At 37.1% G+C, this 17,331-nt stretch overlaps 2 protein-coding genes across 9 annotated transcripts in view; one reads left to right on the top strand and one right to left on the bottom strand.

The window, feature by feature from the left end:
- INTS13 (integrator complex subunit 13) overlaps positions 1-7,359 on the bottom strand; it is a 28,965-nt gene extending 21,606 nt beyond the window's left edge. Inside the window, exons 1-3 of one of the 6 annotated variants that reach the window (XM_025995072.2) lie at positions 6,713-7,359; positions 5,493-5,674; positions 3,464-3,538 (exon numbers count right to left, since the gene is read on the bottom strand). In XM_025995072.2, the coding sequence (XP_025850857.1) occupies positions 3,464-3,538; positions 5,493-5,660 (243 nt within the window). In that variant the 5' untranslated portion in view covers positions 5,661-5,674; positions 6,713-7,359. Of the gene's footprint in view, positions 1-3,463; positions 3,539-5,492; positions 5,729-6,712 lie in introns of all 6 variants that reach the window. The other 5 variants (XM_025995070.2, XM_072765718.1, XM_072765719.1 and 2 more) reach the window with 5 other exon arrangements.
- FGFR1OP2 (FGFR1 oncogene partner 2) overlaps positions 7,026-17,331 on the top strand; it is a 33,649-nt gene continuing 23,343 nt past the window's right edge. For 2 of the 3 annotated variants that reach the window (XM_072765721.1, XM_025995069.2), the window contains exon 1: positions 7,026-7,676. The gene's annotated coding sequence lies outside the window, so the exon portion shown is untranslated. The remainder of the gene's footprint in view (positions 7,677-17,331) is intronic. The other variant, XM_025995068.2, reaches the window with a different exon arrangement.

Genomic DNA, 17,331 nt, shown 5'->3' with positions numbered 1-17,331 from the left:
TAGCCAGAGCAATTAAGAAAAAGAAATAAAAGGAATCCAGATTGGAAAAGAAGTAAAATTATCCCTATGTTGCATATGACATGACCTTGTATGTAGAAAATCATAAGGAATTTACTAAAGACAATTAGAAATGAAAAGCAAGTTCAGTATATTGCAGGATACATAATCAATACACAAAAACAAATTGTACTGCTACACACTTGCAATGAACCATCTGAAAATGAAAAAAACAATTCCTTATTTTTTTTTTAAGATTTATTTATTTATTTATTCATGAGAAACAGAGAGAGAGAGAAAGAGGCAGAGACACAGGCAGAGGGAGAAGCAGGCTCCATGCAAGGAGCCCAATGTGGGATTTGATCCCTGGTCTCCCGAACCACATCCTGGGCTGCAGGCGGCGCTAAACCGCTCCGCCACCGGAGCTGCCCCGAAGAAAACAACAATTCCATTTGTAATAGTACCAAAAAGAATAAAATCTTTGGAATCAAATCAACAAAGGAAATGTGAATTTTATATTCTGAGAGCTACAAAGCACTGTTAAAAGAAATTAAAGATCTAAATGAATGTAAAATATCCCATGTTTATGGGCTGGAAGACTTAATATTGTTAAAACCGCAACACTACTCCACTGAACTACAGATTAAACTTAATCCATGTCAGAATTCCAGTTGACTTTTTTGTAGAAACTGACAAGGTGATTCTAAAATTCATATGGAATTGCAAGGGTTGGAGAACAGCCAAAACAATTTTGAAAGAGAACAAAGTGGAAGAACTTTGCTTTTATGTGCATAAAGTTACTCTGGAATAAACCATAGAAAACTAATAGTGGTGGAGATAAACAGTGATTTGCTGGTAAATCAGCTCTCCAAAGTCAGAGGTAGGAGGTAAGCCCTAATTAGTAGTGTTTGCCAATATCTATGATTAAATAAAATACTCCCATAATGGCAGATTTCATGCTTCACTAAACACAAAGCTGGTAGGAGTTGAACATACTCACCTCGTGGGCGAGCATAAGTGGGATCTAGTACCACTAATTGGGTCAGGGAACTAATTGGAAAGTTTTCAAGGCTTAACTTTTACTACACATGCACATATGTATAAGTGTACATATGTCCCTGTGTATGTATATATGTAAACTTAATTTCTAAACTATATAGGTATTATGTATTCATAAGAAGTAATCAAAAAAGAAAGAAAGAAGACTGTGTAAATGACTATACAAAGTCCCTGATACATAGGAGAAACTCAGGAAAAAGTAGCTTTTTAGGGATGTTGTGTTCCAGGGGAAAGTAGCAGAAAGCAAGCTTAAGTTTTGTACTCAGACAGAAATGGCCTGAAATTCTGGCTCTGCCTTTTATTACTGAGTCAATCTCTCCTAACTTGAAAGTGAAAATAATAATATAAACTGTTCCACATTAGCATAATACTTTCAAACTTTATTTAATCACGTCTACAAAAACTAGACCCAAACTCCTCAACTCTGACAATTTTTGGTGGTAAAATTTAAGATATATAGGATAGAATTATGTCCTGTAGCAAAAAGAGCCCTGGACCCATGAACAGAAGTCAAACAACCTTTGGCCCCTGTGGGCCTCTGTTCTTTCACCTGCACAACAAAGGAGTTGAAGCAAAGGATGTTTACAATCAATCCTTCTAACCCAAAAATTTGTCTTCCATCTACTTCACTTGTTACTCATGATTCTAAATGATTTTTATTTTTTAATTATTTATTTATTTATTCATGAGAAACAGAGAGAGGCAGAGACACAGGCAGAGGAAGAACTCATGATTCTAGGGAAAGGTGTGACACTGATAACCAAAGCTAAACACTAAATGTGTTAACACAGACAAGATTATACATAATTTATACAAAATGTCAATTATTTTACATAATGTTACACCATAGTGATCTGCTATATAGTTGCCTTCCTAACTGGAGTTTCTCCTTCTGTTCACAATTTAAAAGCAATCAGTGATACTATGTGCCTTCACATTCAGAAAGCAGAGGGACGTAGCAATTCTCTTAAAATATATATACCATTATCAAATGCACAACTTTTACTGCACTGCAGAGGTGAAGCAAGGAAAACCTATACAAATTTGTGATTTTTATTTATACACAGCTAGAGAGGCTTCAAGCTTCCTTCAAAGAACCTCTTAAAAGAAGTGAAGCAAAATACATGCCCTTTCAAAAAGACAAGGCAGAGACAATGTACCGAATCCTTAATATTATTTTTTAAAGTAAAGAAAGAATAAAGAACATTGTGGAGTAATATTAATGCAAAGCTAAACCAATTAAAGCCTACTGCTTGAGTTACCTCAAAAGAATAAAATATTAGGTATGTTTACATACTATAACACTAATCAGTGTTATAGTATCAGGGGTGGCAGCCTGGGTGGCTCAGCGTTTTAGTGCCGCCTTCAGCCCAGGGCCTGATCCTGGAGACCTGGGACTGAGTCCCATGTCAGGCTCCTTGCATAGAGCCTGCTTCTCCGTCTGCCTCTCTCTCTCTCTCTCTCTCTCTCTCTCTCATGAATAAATAAATAAAAATCTTAAAACTTAAAATCTTAAAACTGAAGTCTTCCATCCAACTGAACAGCAAAGAACATAATCTATCACAAATCTCAGTATTCTTAAACAAATAATGTTTAAAAAGCACTAGGCCTAGAAAGTAGCCAGTTCAAGCAAAACACAGTGCTCTAAGAAGTTTTTCAAGAAAAAAAGAAACAGTCTAAATTTCTCATACATTTATGATAAAAATATTGATGTTTTGTAGAGAATGAGGAAAAGCAGCAACAGATACATATAAAATTAAGCAAATTACAAAAAAAGAAATGATAAATTGCAAGAATAAACAAAAAGTTACACAAGAAAGGAAAGAATATGTAAGTCAAATCATTGTGTTTTACACCTTAAACTTATATCGTGCTGTATGTCAATATCTCAAAAAAACCTTTAAAAAAAAAGGAAATAACCACATATACTAGTTTAACAGTGAATAACACATTATATAGGTATCATAATGCAAATATGCAATTTGAAATAAACAAAAATTCTAATAACACTGAGAAAATGGGGGAAAGGAAGAGGGTGGGCATAAGGGCATGGGTGACAGGAAAGATAAAAGTTAAATCTTCATTAACAACAGTAAAAAAATAAAGTTTTAATTGAGAACTCTATCAATAGTAGTAAAACTATTAGTTTACTACTAGTTACTACTAATAGTAGTAAACTATCATTTAGAAATATGGAAGTAAATACTAGATGAGCTAGATTTGAAAGTTTGCTTCTAAGAAGTGGGAAAAGACTGGAATGAAGATAGCTGTTTTTCATTCAGTATTAGTTTTTTAAAACATGTGCAGATACTATATTGATAAAAAATCTTTTAAATCACTTTCCAAAAAAGTATTACCACGTTTAGATAATTTTCAAAAATGGCCACAGCTCAAAACCTAACCATACCTCCTGCAAATTTTGGTCTTCTTGAGTCCAAGAATTTAAAACATGTGCTCCAGAGTCACTCACAATGAAATTCACCTGATAGATTTCAAAGACATAATTAGTATTCACATCCAATTCCACTCAATCACATCATATTTAAAATAATATGCAGTCCTTAGCGCTGGCTTGCTGATTCATTCATTCACTTTATAGTTATAGAATACCTAGTATATGCCAGGTACTATCCTTGGCACTGGGGATTTGGGAATACAGCGATGAATAAAAGTTGTATTGCTCACAATATGGGGAAAATCAGGGGCTGGGGGTGGGGTGGTAAGTCAGGGGCTGGGGGGAAGAATACAAACAAATAAATGCACAAGATAATTTCAGTGAAATTGGTTAGCTGCTTTAGGTTGGGTGGTCAGAGAAGGGCTCTCTGTGGAAGTGGCAACTGACCCAAAATCAAATGACCAAAAGGAACCAGACATAAATAGAGCTGGAGACAGAGAATTCCTGGTACAGCAAACAGCAAATGCAAAGGCCTCTAAATCCTATGTGTACACTCAAAAGGGTGAAAGGGTCAGAGCTGGCAAAGGGGTGGGAGATAAGCTCAGAGAAATAGGTAGTAGCCATAACCCAAAAGGCACTGAAAGTCAAAATAGTGCATTTGGACTTTATAATAAAGTAAAATGCAAACAAAAAATACTATCAAGAAAGAGGATGATGCTAGTAAGGATACATTAGAAAATATATAAAATGATGATTGCTCCCTTTTGAAGGAGCGTGAGATTATTTCTTTCCCCCAGATTATATGATCTTATCCATGATCTTTTTTCCTACCATCCATGAAGTGAGTTTTACATCCCTAATAAATTTGATAAGTAGCCTTCTCTTGTAAGGCTTATCTGACAGGGATATATTCTACTAGCCGCTTTAGTTATACTATCTCATTGAAATCTTACATCATAGAAAGAGGTATTAGGCTTACATGGGAGGAAACTGAGGCTTGGAGAAATTAAGCAATATGATCAAGGTCACACTGTGACACACTAGCTAATGATACCAGAATTTGAATCAAAGTCTGCACCCTAAATTACTACTTATCCTCCCTATCATGTTCTTTTACCCTACATAATGCATAATTTGCAGAGGGACTAAAAACACCTTACGTTTTAATTTGGAACATATCTGAAGGTATTAGATTCTCTATGCTCAGCCTTACTGTTACTGCCCTGCCTGTCCTAGGCTAAGAACTGGCGAGGTCCCATCTAGGCTGCTCCAAATGAGACAAAGCAAATCATCCACTTGTGGCTAACCAAATGACTCCCAAAATAAAACAGCTGAGATGATGAAACCTAAAGATAATTTTCATATTTGGAATCTATCAATCTTCAATCTCTCTTCTTGTGGAAAAAAACAATTTCCAGTTAGCATTCTTAAGAGCAATTTCTTTCCAATATGGCCAAATCCTACAGCAGTTTTGTGTGCATTTGCTGAAACTGTAAGCAGCCAGCCTGCTTAGGTTCAAATTCTGGTTCTGCCTCTAAAGGGCTGTGTGACTAGGAAAAGTTTTGCTCTTTACCTCGATTTATATATCTCCAACATGGCAATAACAAACAAAGCTGATATTCAGATGGTACATACCAACACAATCTGACACTGCTTACACCCAACATCCCTTGTGCTTAGCCCCGCAACAGTTCTCAATGGTCAGTGCCTATTTTATTCTGATTATTATATACTTTGAAAAATTTCCCAGTAATTACAGTGGCTACCTTACAGGACTGTTCTGAGACTTAAGGAAGTTAGTGAATATGAAGCACTTTGGAAATGACTGGTACGTGTAAATGCTCCAAAACTGTTAGCTGTTATCATTGCTGTTAGCCCCACTTAGATGCACACAGCATAATAATTCCAAGGAAGAGCTCTACATACATACATTTTTTAAAGTAGCAAACAGTTTTAAGTCAATCTATAGTACATTCTTACATAAAAAATGTAACAAGCCCATCCCCCCAAATCATGATTTTTGCTTGTATTTCACACTCACCAGCTTTTTGAAAGGAAATATATCATACATTATTCTACAATATTCCATGGAAGATTCTACTGAGCAAGTCCACAATGATTTAGATATGGGGGCCAAAGGGATGATTCCTTGGGTCCTATTCTTCACCAGCATATCAAACTCAACATGCTGTCTGCATGATTCTGCCATATAAGGGCAGTGATCTACAACAAATACTGTTTTATGAGATTCAGAAAAAATCTTCATTTTGTTTTAACCTGTAAGGGATAAAACATATTAGCCGAACGTCTTATACAGGACACTTAATATCCTTAAATTGTTCCTAATTAATGTCTTTTCCTCAAAAAAGGTTTGGTAGGGAACACGAACAATCAGTATTCAAGGAAATTTATCCAACAAAGGACAAGATTTAATGAGGTCATGACCAGAAAGTAACTATCAATTAGAGGGATAAGCCACACCATATTAAGCTGTCACTCTATCAGTCACAGGCAAAACTACAGTCCATATATACGCTTTGCTTTTTGAATGAACTTAAAATTGGCAGGAAAAAAAAAAAAACTGTTTACAAATAATTGTACTTGATTCCCTTCCATAATACCAGACATAATAAACGACAAATACTCTGAAATACACTTCTGATGATTCTTGCTACCTGACATCAGTCACATATAAACCCCCAAACACAAGTCAACAGTTTGGACTTCCTTCGAAAGTCTCGAGACTTCTGAAAAAAAAAAGGTTAAGGTGGGCCAGAAGGAACAGGAAAGAGGAGTGACAGCAAAAGGAAAGCCCGAATTATAATAAACCTCCCCTAAAACAACCGCATCTCGGGTCTTCGCATTAGGATAAGGACCCCCAAATGCAAACTCTCCCCCTTAGCTTTCGTTAACACCCCAGTAATTTATCATGTAGAACAGAAAAACTTAGTAGCTACCCGTCGCATTGCTGGGGAGGAGAAACTTTTAAACTTACAAAAACTCCCTCGCTTCGCTAATAAAACCTTACACCGAATAGACAATTCACATTCAAAAAGCACATGGTAAGCAGAGCAGAAGTGTGCATCAAAACGAACGGACTTTTTACGACCTAGCTATTTTTCTTCTGCTTTCAAACGCATTTCCCCTTCATGCAAACTCTTCTTTGAGAAACCTAAACACACTCTACTGGAGGGTGGGGGGGGGGGGTGGAAAGTACAAGGTGAGTGGATAGGGAAGACCTCGGGATCGAGGTTCGCTTACTTTCGTGCCTGGTCCTGCAGTGAAAACGAACAGAGGCTATGGACCACAGCCTCTCTGCAAAAGGCTGCTGGCTGGGTGGGGAGGGTCAGCGCACAGTCAGGAGTGTCTGGTACCAAACACGGGGGACTATGCTTTCCCCGCTCATCTCCAAGCACACCGGTCCTTCCCAGGCTTCCTAAATGCAGGAGCGCGCGCGCGTGCGCGTGAACACAAACACTCACACACTCGGACTCGCGCGTGCGCAGAGCCCTCTTCCTCAGCCCCGCCAAGCTGCCCTTCCCCCGTGGTGGGCCAGACGCCCAGCTCGCAGAACAGGAAGAGGGCGGAGCCAAAAAAAAAAAAAATGCCTCCGACCCTCAAGATTTTCTACCCGCTAATTTTCCCAGTAACCCATTGGGAAGATTGATCCAGGCGACCTCAGAGCCTCTCCACCAGCGAAGTACCAACCACAGCACCGGCTAAACCAGCCACGGCCCCTTAAGCGCAAAGGCCCTCCCACCCGGCCTCCCCTTCTTGGTCTCTCCACCCAGGTCGGCTTCCCTTGGCAAAACTCGCGACACTTTGCGAGAAACCAAGCTAAAGCCTAAGTAGATCGATGGGGCGGGGCCTAGAAAGGACCCGCCCCCACCTCTCGCGCATGCCTGCGAGAAGCCGCAAGTACCATCTCTCGGCTCTGCACGCCCGCGGTAACGTGAGGCAGGGAGTCTCGCGAGGTTTGAGCGCTCTACGCGCTCCGGTCGGAGGCTCTCCGCGCAGGTTTGCCGCGGGCCGGGGATGGGGCTGAGCTCCGCGGACCCTTGCAGTTCCCCGTGCGCTGACTGTGCCCGCTGGCTTCTGTGTCTGCTCGCTGAAGAAGCTGAACAGGCGAGAGGAGTCTTCTCTTCCCTTGGGTGCGTAGGTCCCTGTTGGCAGAGGCTTTGAGTCCTGACGCTACAGCTGACGGCTGCGAGGGATTGAGACCAGAGTAAGTGGAATACACCGAGGGACAAGCGCGGGAGTAGGGACTCGGAAGTTTCCTTCCCTGGGTCGCTCTGGGGCTCTGCCCCCCTCGCGCTGCTGGCCCCCCGCCTGGCCTCAGCCCTTTCCCTGCGCCGGTTACCTGCTCCGTGGAGCGGTGCTCCCCTTGCCCGGCCCCAGCTGTGAGCTCCTCTTTCCGGGTCTGAGATGCGGAAAGTTTCCTGAAGCCTTGGTCCCTAACCTTGTCCTGGGCGCATCCTCCGTTTCTCTTTTCTTCCTGCCTGAGCCCACCTGGGAGCTTGCTTACCAACGAGGGGAGGGGAGAGGGACCTTTCGGGTTTCAGTTTACAGCTTTGCAGCATATTACATGGATCGGACTATTACCGTCTTTCTTGAAACTGCTCTCGAAGGAATACTCCTGGTTTTCTTCCTGCCTTTCTTCGGTGTCCCATCTCCGATAATGGTACCAGTGTTCGTCCTCCTGTCCCACCTGGAAACCTTCCTCCTTGATTCATTTGCACTCGCACTGCTCTATTACTCCTCCTTTTACCAGAATTTTTGCAGTTGCCCAGCACCTCCCCCCGCCCCCCCCCACATTAGTTTCTCCACCATCATCTTTCCATAGAATTATCCTAAAATTTGTTTATGTCACTCCTTTCCTTCCACTTTCCCAGTAACCCTATTCCTAATGGAATGAAGTCTTAATTGTTAGGCCTGAATGGTAATTCAGGACCTTTCACTGTTCCACTCTGTTTTATATTTTAGTCTCCTCTTGCTTTTCCTCCAGATACCTTAATATCCAGCCATACCAGACCTGGCTGTCCAAACAGGTCATGCACTTTCACAACTCTGTGCCTCTGTGTGTGCTGTACCATCTGTCTAGAATGCTTTCTCTCTCTCTCTCTCTCTCTCTCCCCCCCACTCCCCACCTATCAAGACCCAATTCACAGATTCGTGTCTTCTCAGACTCCCCCAGGTGACAGTCATAATAACCATTGTGCTCCCAGAACACTTGGAATCGTTCTTCTGCAATATTTATTAGGTTGTATTATTTGTTCATGTATCTGTCTCTGTGTCCATTTGAGATTAAGTCTGGAATCCTGGCTTGTCCATCTTTGTAACAAAAGCTAATTCAGTGCCTGGGGGGCATAGCGGGCATTATTTGTGTGTGTATGTATATATATATATATATATTTGTAAATATGTCTACATATTCATAATGTGATAGTTCTAAAGATTCATAAAAGGAGTCCTTAGTGCTCTTAAAATCACAGGATTTTAGAGCCAGAAGGAACCTTGTATGTTAGCTAAAGTCTCCTGACCTGTTTTGAATATGAAAAACTCTGTACCCCCAGCACAAAAGTAATTGTACTTTTTAGTATTTGTTGATTGAGATTATGCATAATGGAAAAAGCTGTGCTTTTAAATGATTTTATTGTATGCTAGTATCTGTCTATATTTGAAAAATAGAGAAAAAGTCATATGCGTGAGAAAAAAATATTTTAGACTAAGGATCATACTTGGTGTGTGTACATCCATGTAACTCTTCCAATGAGTCCTTGGCCCTTGGGTTATAAATAACTGGTTTAGATTAGGTTAGTTCCTTGACTTGTCATACCTTTTTGAACCTATACATAAATGAAACTTATATTTAGCTACAATTCTAAGGTTAAAAAAAAAAATCCTGTACCTTCCAACTTTAAAAATTTATCTTCCTCAAAAAAAAAAAAATTTATCTTCCTCATAAAGCTGCTTCTTAAAGCAAACGTGTTTATTCCATCATTTTCAAAGATGGTGAAAATTTTCTGTGCTTTCAAATATAGTAATATATTGTATAAGATGCTTTTCTATGTATGTAATTTGCATACATTTTTTCTTATTTCTTTAGATGAAAGGTTTGTAAGAAAGCTATGTTTTTTTATTTTTCTGTTTCTATATGTATCTGTTAATATTATCTATTAATTAATATTTGCAGCACCTGCCTAAACAGTCCAATAAATTTTTTAACTGAACTAGTTTGTTAATATTTTAAGACAGATTTATAGTGTATGATTAGTCACAGTATTTCTGTGTATGTCCATCTATATGGGATAGTGGATTTGTGGATAAAAAAGAAAAGAGAGTGACTTGAATTTCTTTAAATTTTTCTTGACCAAAATGTAAAACTAAACAGCTGGCAGTTGCTATCTTGAGTGGGTGATAGTTTCTCTTTTATGAGCAGCAGAATGTTCTGAACCCTCTGCCAGAAGTCTGCCAATATCTTGGGTGGCAAAGTGGGTGAGAATGCTGGCAGGGGAAAACCTGCTTTAGAAAAATTTCACCTATAATTTGGGCCTACGTATAGAAAATAATGTAAGTGCACTGTGACCAGTTACGACAAGCACTATAAATATATGCAGATAAATGGAAAACACTCCCTTTTTTACTGGAGTCTATTTTCAAATATTTAAAACTTGTTAGAGAGTTTGGAAAACAGTCTTCTTCCCACTCCACTTACCAGCCATTAAAGGGGGAGAAAGTACAATGACTTTCAAAAAAGGTGGCAAAGTATTATGCATGTTATAAAATATTTTAAACTATTCTGTTATTTCACATACAGGAAATGAACATGCAGATTCTTAGAAACTCTGTGTCACTGTTTTTCTGAAGCATTAACAAAATTGCACTTTCAATTACCTGATGGTTATAATTCCTTTTCCTGAATAGGTGTATTTTTATAGTTACAAAACAAATTTTAAATATAGTTCATTTTGACAGTGTTTCATTATGCAATCTAGAGAAGGTTTTTAAAAGTGGATGTTAATTGTACTTTCAAAAACCCTGTCAGTAAACATTAATTGGTTTTATAATGAACTGTGATGCCTAATTAAAGCGGATGGTAGGCTTTTATTACAAGGGGAAATATTTGGAATTTTGGTTTGTTTGTTTTTTTAATCTTCATTTACACCTCCATTTATTTTCTATTGCTGGCTTCATATGCAGTTTTTCCAATATCTTGGAAATTCCATTGGTGAAGCAGGTTTAGGGAGTTTGCTTTGTTTATTCACTCAGAGAGACAGATGGTTTTTACATAGCTAAAAGTAAACAGGGTCCTGAGGATCCACCTTGGTTTCTGAGTAGAGCACTAGAGACTGAGGATCAGAAATTCTATTTCTGGAACTAGCTTGGCTTCTTCCTTACTGCATGGTACTGTCATTCAGCTCCTTACATATGGGATGCCTGAGTCTTATTTCCTTATTGATAAAATGGGAATAACACTTGTGCTGTTGACCAAAAGGATATAAGATGGTATATAAGAAATCTGCCAACAGTTTAAATTAATTAATGCCTAGGAATTTGATCTAGAGTGCCCTGAAGGTCTAGATATTTTTTGTTTTTTATTTTTTAAAGGGGGGGAAGGACAGGGTAAAGGAGAGAGAGAATCCTAAGCAGGGCTGATGCAGCTTGATGCAGGGCTTTATCTCGTGAACCTGAGATCATGACCTGAGCCAAAATCCCGAGTCACCAGTCAGGTGCCCCTGGAGGGAAATCAAGAGTCTGATGTTTAACTGACTGAGCCACCCACGTGTTCCTCAAGGTCCATTTGGAATGAATTAGGGTGAAGAGAAAATTAAGAATAAGTAAAGAATTTTGAAGGAGAAAAGGGTGACTTGGTATGTCAGATATAGTAAGAGTATATTTTATAAGTACAACAGTTGACACAGCATAGTATTGTTGTGGAGATAAAAAGACCCAGAGGTAGAATAGAGAGCTCAAAAACATTCCCATACATTTATTTTTTTTTTAATTTTTTTTCCATACATTTATTGAAAAAACAGTTGTGGCATTAAAATGAGTGGGAGTATTCCAACCATAAGAGAGAAAAAATGTGACATGATAAAGATGTTAATTCTTATTACAATGGCAATTATATTACAGTACATAAATACCAAATCAATATGTTGTACACCTTATATAATAGTATATGTCAAATATATCTCAATAGGAAAAAATTCAGTGCTGGAAAAATGCACTGTACAATAAATGAAGACGGGGGCAACTAGTTATCACCATAAGACAAAGGAAATATAAATAGATAGCTTCCTTACACTAAAATGCAAATAAACACCAGATGAGTTAATGACAAAGGCAAAACCTTGGGGACAGGAAGTATGTTGTAGTTTTGTCTTTTAGACAGTGCCTTTTGAAACTCTCTTCTTTCACTCAGCATAATGCCCTTGAGATTCATCTCAACTGTTGTATCAGTACCTCATTCTATTTTATTGCTCTACTACAGTTTACTCATTTCTCTGCAGTAAATACAGGAAGTAGTATTGCTACTACTGTAGTAGTATTGCTGCATTGTTATATGGTAACTAGATGTTTAACTTGGTCAGAAGCTGCCAAACCATTTTCTGAAATAGCCATACCATTTTGCATTCTCACCAGCACTGTATGACAGTTCCAGTCACACTGTATCCTTGCAATACTTGGAATGTCAGTAGTTTTTATTTTCGGCATCTTAATAGGGGTATAGTGGATCTCTCTCTCTCTCTTTTTTTTTTTTTTTTTTTAAGATTTTATTTATTTATTCATGAGTGACACACAGAGAAAGGCAGAGACATAAGCAGAGGGAGGACCAGGCTCACTGCGGGGAGCCTCATGTGGGACTCCAGGACCCCAGGATCACGACTGGAGCCAAAGGCAGATGCTCAACCGCTGAGCCATCCAGGCGCCCCTGAATCTCATTGTTTTAATTGGATTTCTCTCATAGCTAGTGATGTTGAACATATTTTCATGTGTTTATTTGCCACCTATATATCCTATTTGTTAAATGTTAAAGTCTTTTGCTTGTTTTAAAAATTGGATGATTTTCTTAATTGTTAATTCTGAGAGGTTTTATGTATTCTAGATAAAGTCCTTTGTCAGATATGTGGTTTGCAAATTTTGCCTCCCAGTCTGCACCTTGTCTTTTCAGATAGTCTTAACAGTGCCTTTCCCAGAGCAAAAGTTTCTAGTTTTGATGAAATCTAGTTTCTTAAATCTTTTTTTTAATTTAATTTTATTTTTTTTTATCAATGAGGCTTCTAATATGTCTAAAAAAAATCTTTGCCTAACACCAGGTCACAAAGATTTTCTCCACTTGCCATTTTACATTTAGATCTGTGGTCCACTTAGAGTTAATTTTTGCATAATGTAAGAACTATGTTGGGGTTCATTTTTGGCACATAACCATTTGTTGACAAGACTGTCTTTTCCCCTCTGAAGTGTCTGCATCTTTTTAAAAAAAACAGTTGACCATGTTTCTGTGTGCTTATGTCTGACTATTCTGTCTCTGCCAACACCATGTCGTCTTGATTGCTGTAACTTTATAAGTCCTAAATTCTCCAACTTTGTTGACAAAATTCTTTTAGCTGTTCTAGTTTCTTTGCATTTTCATAGATATCTTAGAATTAGGTTATCAATTTTTACAACAAGGCCAGCTGTGATTTTGATCAGAGGTTGCATTAAGTCAATAGATTAGTTGTGGAAGATTGACAAGCCTGCTCTGTTGACATGCCTACTATGTTGAGTCTTCTAATTTATGAACGTAGTGTGTCTCCATTTATTTAGGGCCTCTTTGGTTTCCTTCATTAGCATTTTATAGTTTATCAGTGTGCACATCCTATATATGTTTTGTTAGGTTTATACACCAAAATTTCATGTTATGAACTATTATAAATGTGTTTTTAAAATTTCGGTTTCTACGTGTTCAGTGCTGAAAGAAAAATTTGATTTTTTTTGCATGTTTATCTTGTATCTTGTGACTGCAGAAGTCACATATTAGTAACAGGAGTTCTTTTTTTGTATTCTTTGGGATTTTTTAATAATGATAGTTTTATTCTTTTCCAATCTATATGCCTTTTATTGCACCAGTATGATACTGAATAGGAGTGGTGATTGAGGACATTCTTGTGTTGGTCCTGATTTTAAAGAGGAAATAGTCTTTCACTTAAGTAGAATGTTGTCTATAGTTCTATAGTGAAGATGCCCTTTCTCAATTTGAGCCAATCCCTTTCTATTTGCAGAGAATTTTTATTTTTATTTATTTTTTCTTCAAATGCACCAGTTAGTATGGTGAAGTTTTGTTTCTTTTTTTTTTTTTTATGGTGGATTGCATTGATTGATACTTAAATATAGAAATAGCCTTGAGTTCTGGGATAAATCCTACTTGGTCGTGGTGTATTATTCATTCAATGTGTTGCTGAATTTGGGTTGCTGATATTTTCTTGAGGATTTTATTGGATTGTGGTTCTCTGTCTCTCTTTCGGGAATGTGTCTGATTTTGGTTTCAGAGTAATGCTGGCATCATTTTATGAGTTTGGAAGTACTTTTTTCTATTTTCTCAAAGAGGTTGTAGAAGATTGGCATTATTTCTTCTTTATATGTTCGGTAGAATTTGCCATTGAAATCATCCAAATAGAGATTTTTTTTGCAGATTTTTAACTACAAACGTAATTTAATAGTTACAGGACTACTATGGAATAGTTATAGGATTTTAGTAGTTATAACTATAATTACTATACCTAATAGTTATAGGACTATATTAATAGTTACCTATTTTCCTCTTGTGTGACTGCAGTTTGTAGTTTTTAGGGAATTAGTCCATTTCATCCAAATTATCCAATTCATGTGTATGGAATTTATTATTGTATTCACTTATCCTTTTAAAGAAGTAGGAGTCTGAAGTGATACCCCTTCTTTCATTTCCAACATCAGTAATTTATATCTTCTCTCTCTTTTTCCCCCTTTTATCAGTTTTGCTGGAGGTTTATCCACTCTACTTCCTTTTTCAGAGAATTAGGCTTGGTTTCATTGCTTTTTCTCTGTTGCTTTTCTGTTCCCAGTTTCATTGATTCCTGCTCTTTTATTTCCTTCTTTCTATTTACTGTGGAGTTTATTTTGCTCTTTTTCCTGGTTTCATAAGTTTGAGGCTTAGTTAATTGATTTGAGATCTTTTTAATTTTCTTTTTTTCTTTTTAATTTTCTAATAAAAGAATTTAATGCTACAAATTTTCTTCAAAGTATTGCTATATATGCATGACAAAATTTTGATATCGTGTATTTTCATGTTTATTTAGATGAAAATATTCTCTGATTTCCAAAAAGACTTCTTTTTTGACTTCTGGATTATTTATGTGTTGTTTAATTTCCAAGTGTTTGGAAATTTTCTTATGTCTCTGTTACTTAGTTTAATTTCATTGTGGTTACAGAACATAATTTGTATGATTACAATTCCTTTAAATTTGTTAAGGTTTGTTTTGTTATCTAGGATAAAATCTATCCTAGTGAATGTCCTGTCTGTGCTTAAAAATAGTGTGTATGCTGTTGTTGATATTAATTCAACCCACCTCATTGATGGTGTATGTCCATGCTTTCTGTATCCTTGTTGATTTTCTGTGTAAAAATTCAATCAATTACTGAGAAAGAAATTCTCTACATTCTAGCCAATTTGTATTGTATCTGTCTTCTTTATTATAGCCATCCTAGTGGGTGTGAAGCATTTCATTGTGGTTTTGGTTTGCATTTCCCTGATAAGTCATGTTAAACATCTTTTCCTGTGCTTGTTAACAACACTGACTATTTTGATTAGTGTTTGTATAGTATATCTTTTTCCATCCTGTTACTTTTAACCTACTTATGTCATATTTGAAGTGAGTTTCATATAGATTATATATTGGTGGATCCTGTCTTTTTTTTTTTTTTTTTTAAATTTCTATTCCAGGCTTTTTCTTTTCCCTTTTTCTTTTTATTGAATTATAATTAACTTGCAATGTTATTTGTTTCAGGTGTAGAGCATATTGATTCAGCAATTTCATACATTACTCATTGCTTACCATGAGTGTAGTTATCTGTTGCTATATATTGTTACATTATTGACTGTATTCTCTATGCTGTACCTTTCAGCTCCATGACTTATTTACTTTATAACTGGAAGCTTGTACCTCTTAATCACCTTTATCTATTTTACCCATCCCCCACCCCTCTGACAACCACCAGTTTGTTCTCTGTGTTTAAAGTCTGGTATTTTGTTTTGCTTTGCTTTGCTTGTTTGTTTCTTTTCTTTTTTTTTTTTTTTTTTTTTTTTTGATTCCACCATCTTAAATTTCTTTCATCGCTGTTTTACAGTTTAGAGAATTTGGGTCTTTCACGTCCTTGGTTAATTTTATTCCTAGGTATTTTCTAATTTTTAGAACAATTGTAAGAGGATTGTTTTCTTAATTTCTCTTTTTGCTACCTCATTATCAGTGTATAGTAATATAACAGATTTCTGTATATTTTTGTATCCTGAAGCTTTTACTGAATTCATTTATTCTAATAGTTTTTTGAATATTTTTATTTATTTGAGAAAGACAACGCACAGGGGCAGAGGGAATGGGAGAAGCAGACTCCCCACTGAGCAGGGAGCCCAATGTGAGGCTTGATCCCAGGACCCCGGGAACCATGATCTGAGCCAAAAAAGGCAGACTCTTAACTGACTGAGCCACCCAGGCACCCCTAGTCTAGTAGTTGTTTTGGTGGAGTAATTAGGGTTTTCTATGTATAGTATCCTGTCATCTGTGTTTAGTGGCAGTTTTACTTCTTCCTTACTAATTTGGATGCCTTTTATTTCTTTTTCTCATCCGATTGTTGCATCTAGAGCTTCTTGTACTACGTTGAATAAGATTGGTGAGAGTGGTTATCCTTTTCTTGTTCCTGATCTTGGAGGAAAAGCTCTACAGTTTTTCATCATGGAGTATGATATTAGCTGTGGGTTTTTCATATATGGCCTTTGTTCTGCTGAGGCATGTTCTCTCTAAAATTACTTTGTTGACATTTTTTTATCATGCATAGATGTTGTATTTTGTCAGATGCTTTTTCTGCATTTATTGAGATTGATCATATGTTTTTTATCCTCTCTTTTGTTAATGTGATATATCATATTGATTTGCAAGTATCAAACCACCCTCGTGTCCTTGGCATAAATTCTAGTTGATTGTGTTGAATGATTTTTTTAATGTATTGTTGAATGCGGTTTGCTGATTTTTTTTTTTTAAGATTTTATTTATTTATTCATGAGAGAGAGAGAGAGGCAGGCAGAGACTCAGGCAGAGGGAGAAGCAGGCTCCATGCAGGGAGCCCAATGTGGGACCTGATCCCAGGTCTCCAGGATCAGGCCCTGGACTGAAGGTGGCACTAAACCACTGAGCCACTGGGGCTGTCCCGGTTTGCTAATATTTTATTTAGGGTTTTTGCATCTGTGTTCAATGGAAATATTGACCTGTAGCTTCTTTTTTTGTGGTGTCTTTGGTTTTGATATCAGGGTAATGCTGACCTCGTAGAATAAATTTGGAAGTTTTCCTTCCTCTTCTATGTTTTTTGAATAGTTTAGGAACAGGTATTAACTTCTCTGGTAGAATGTTTGGTAGAATTCACCTGTGGAACCTTCTGTTTCTGGACTTCTGTTTTTGGGAATTTTTTGATTACTGATTGAATTTCATTACTAATGCTCTGTTCAAATTTTCTATTTCTTTCTGGTTAAGTTTTGGACAAACCTTCTATGTTGTCAGAAATTTATCCATTTCTTATAGGTTGTCCAATGTGTTGGTATATGCTTTTTCCTGATTTTCTCTTTTAATCCTTTGTATTTCTGTGGTGGTGGT

This window comes from Vulpes vulpes, chromosome 8, assembly GCF_048418805.1.
Source record: "Vulpes vulpes isolate BD-2025 chromosome 8, VulVul3, whole genome shotgun sequence".
Classification (NCBI taxonomy): Eukaryota; Metazoa; Chordata; class Mammalia; order Carnivora; family Canidae; genus Vulpes; species Vulpes vulpes.
The sequence above is the reverse complement of the archived record's forward strand: the minus strand, read 5'-3'. Positions and strand labels throughout refer to the sequence as shown.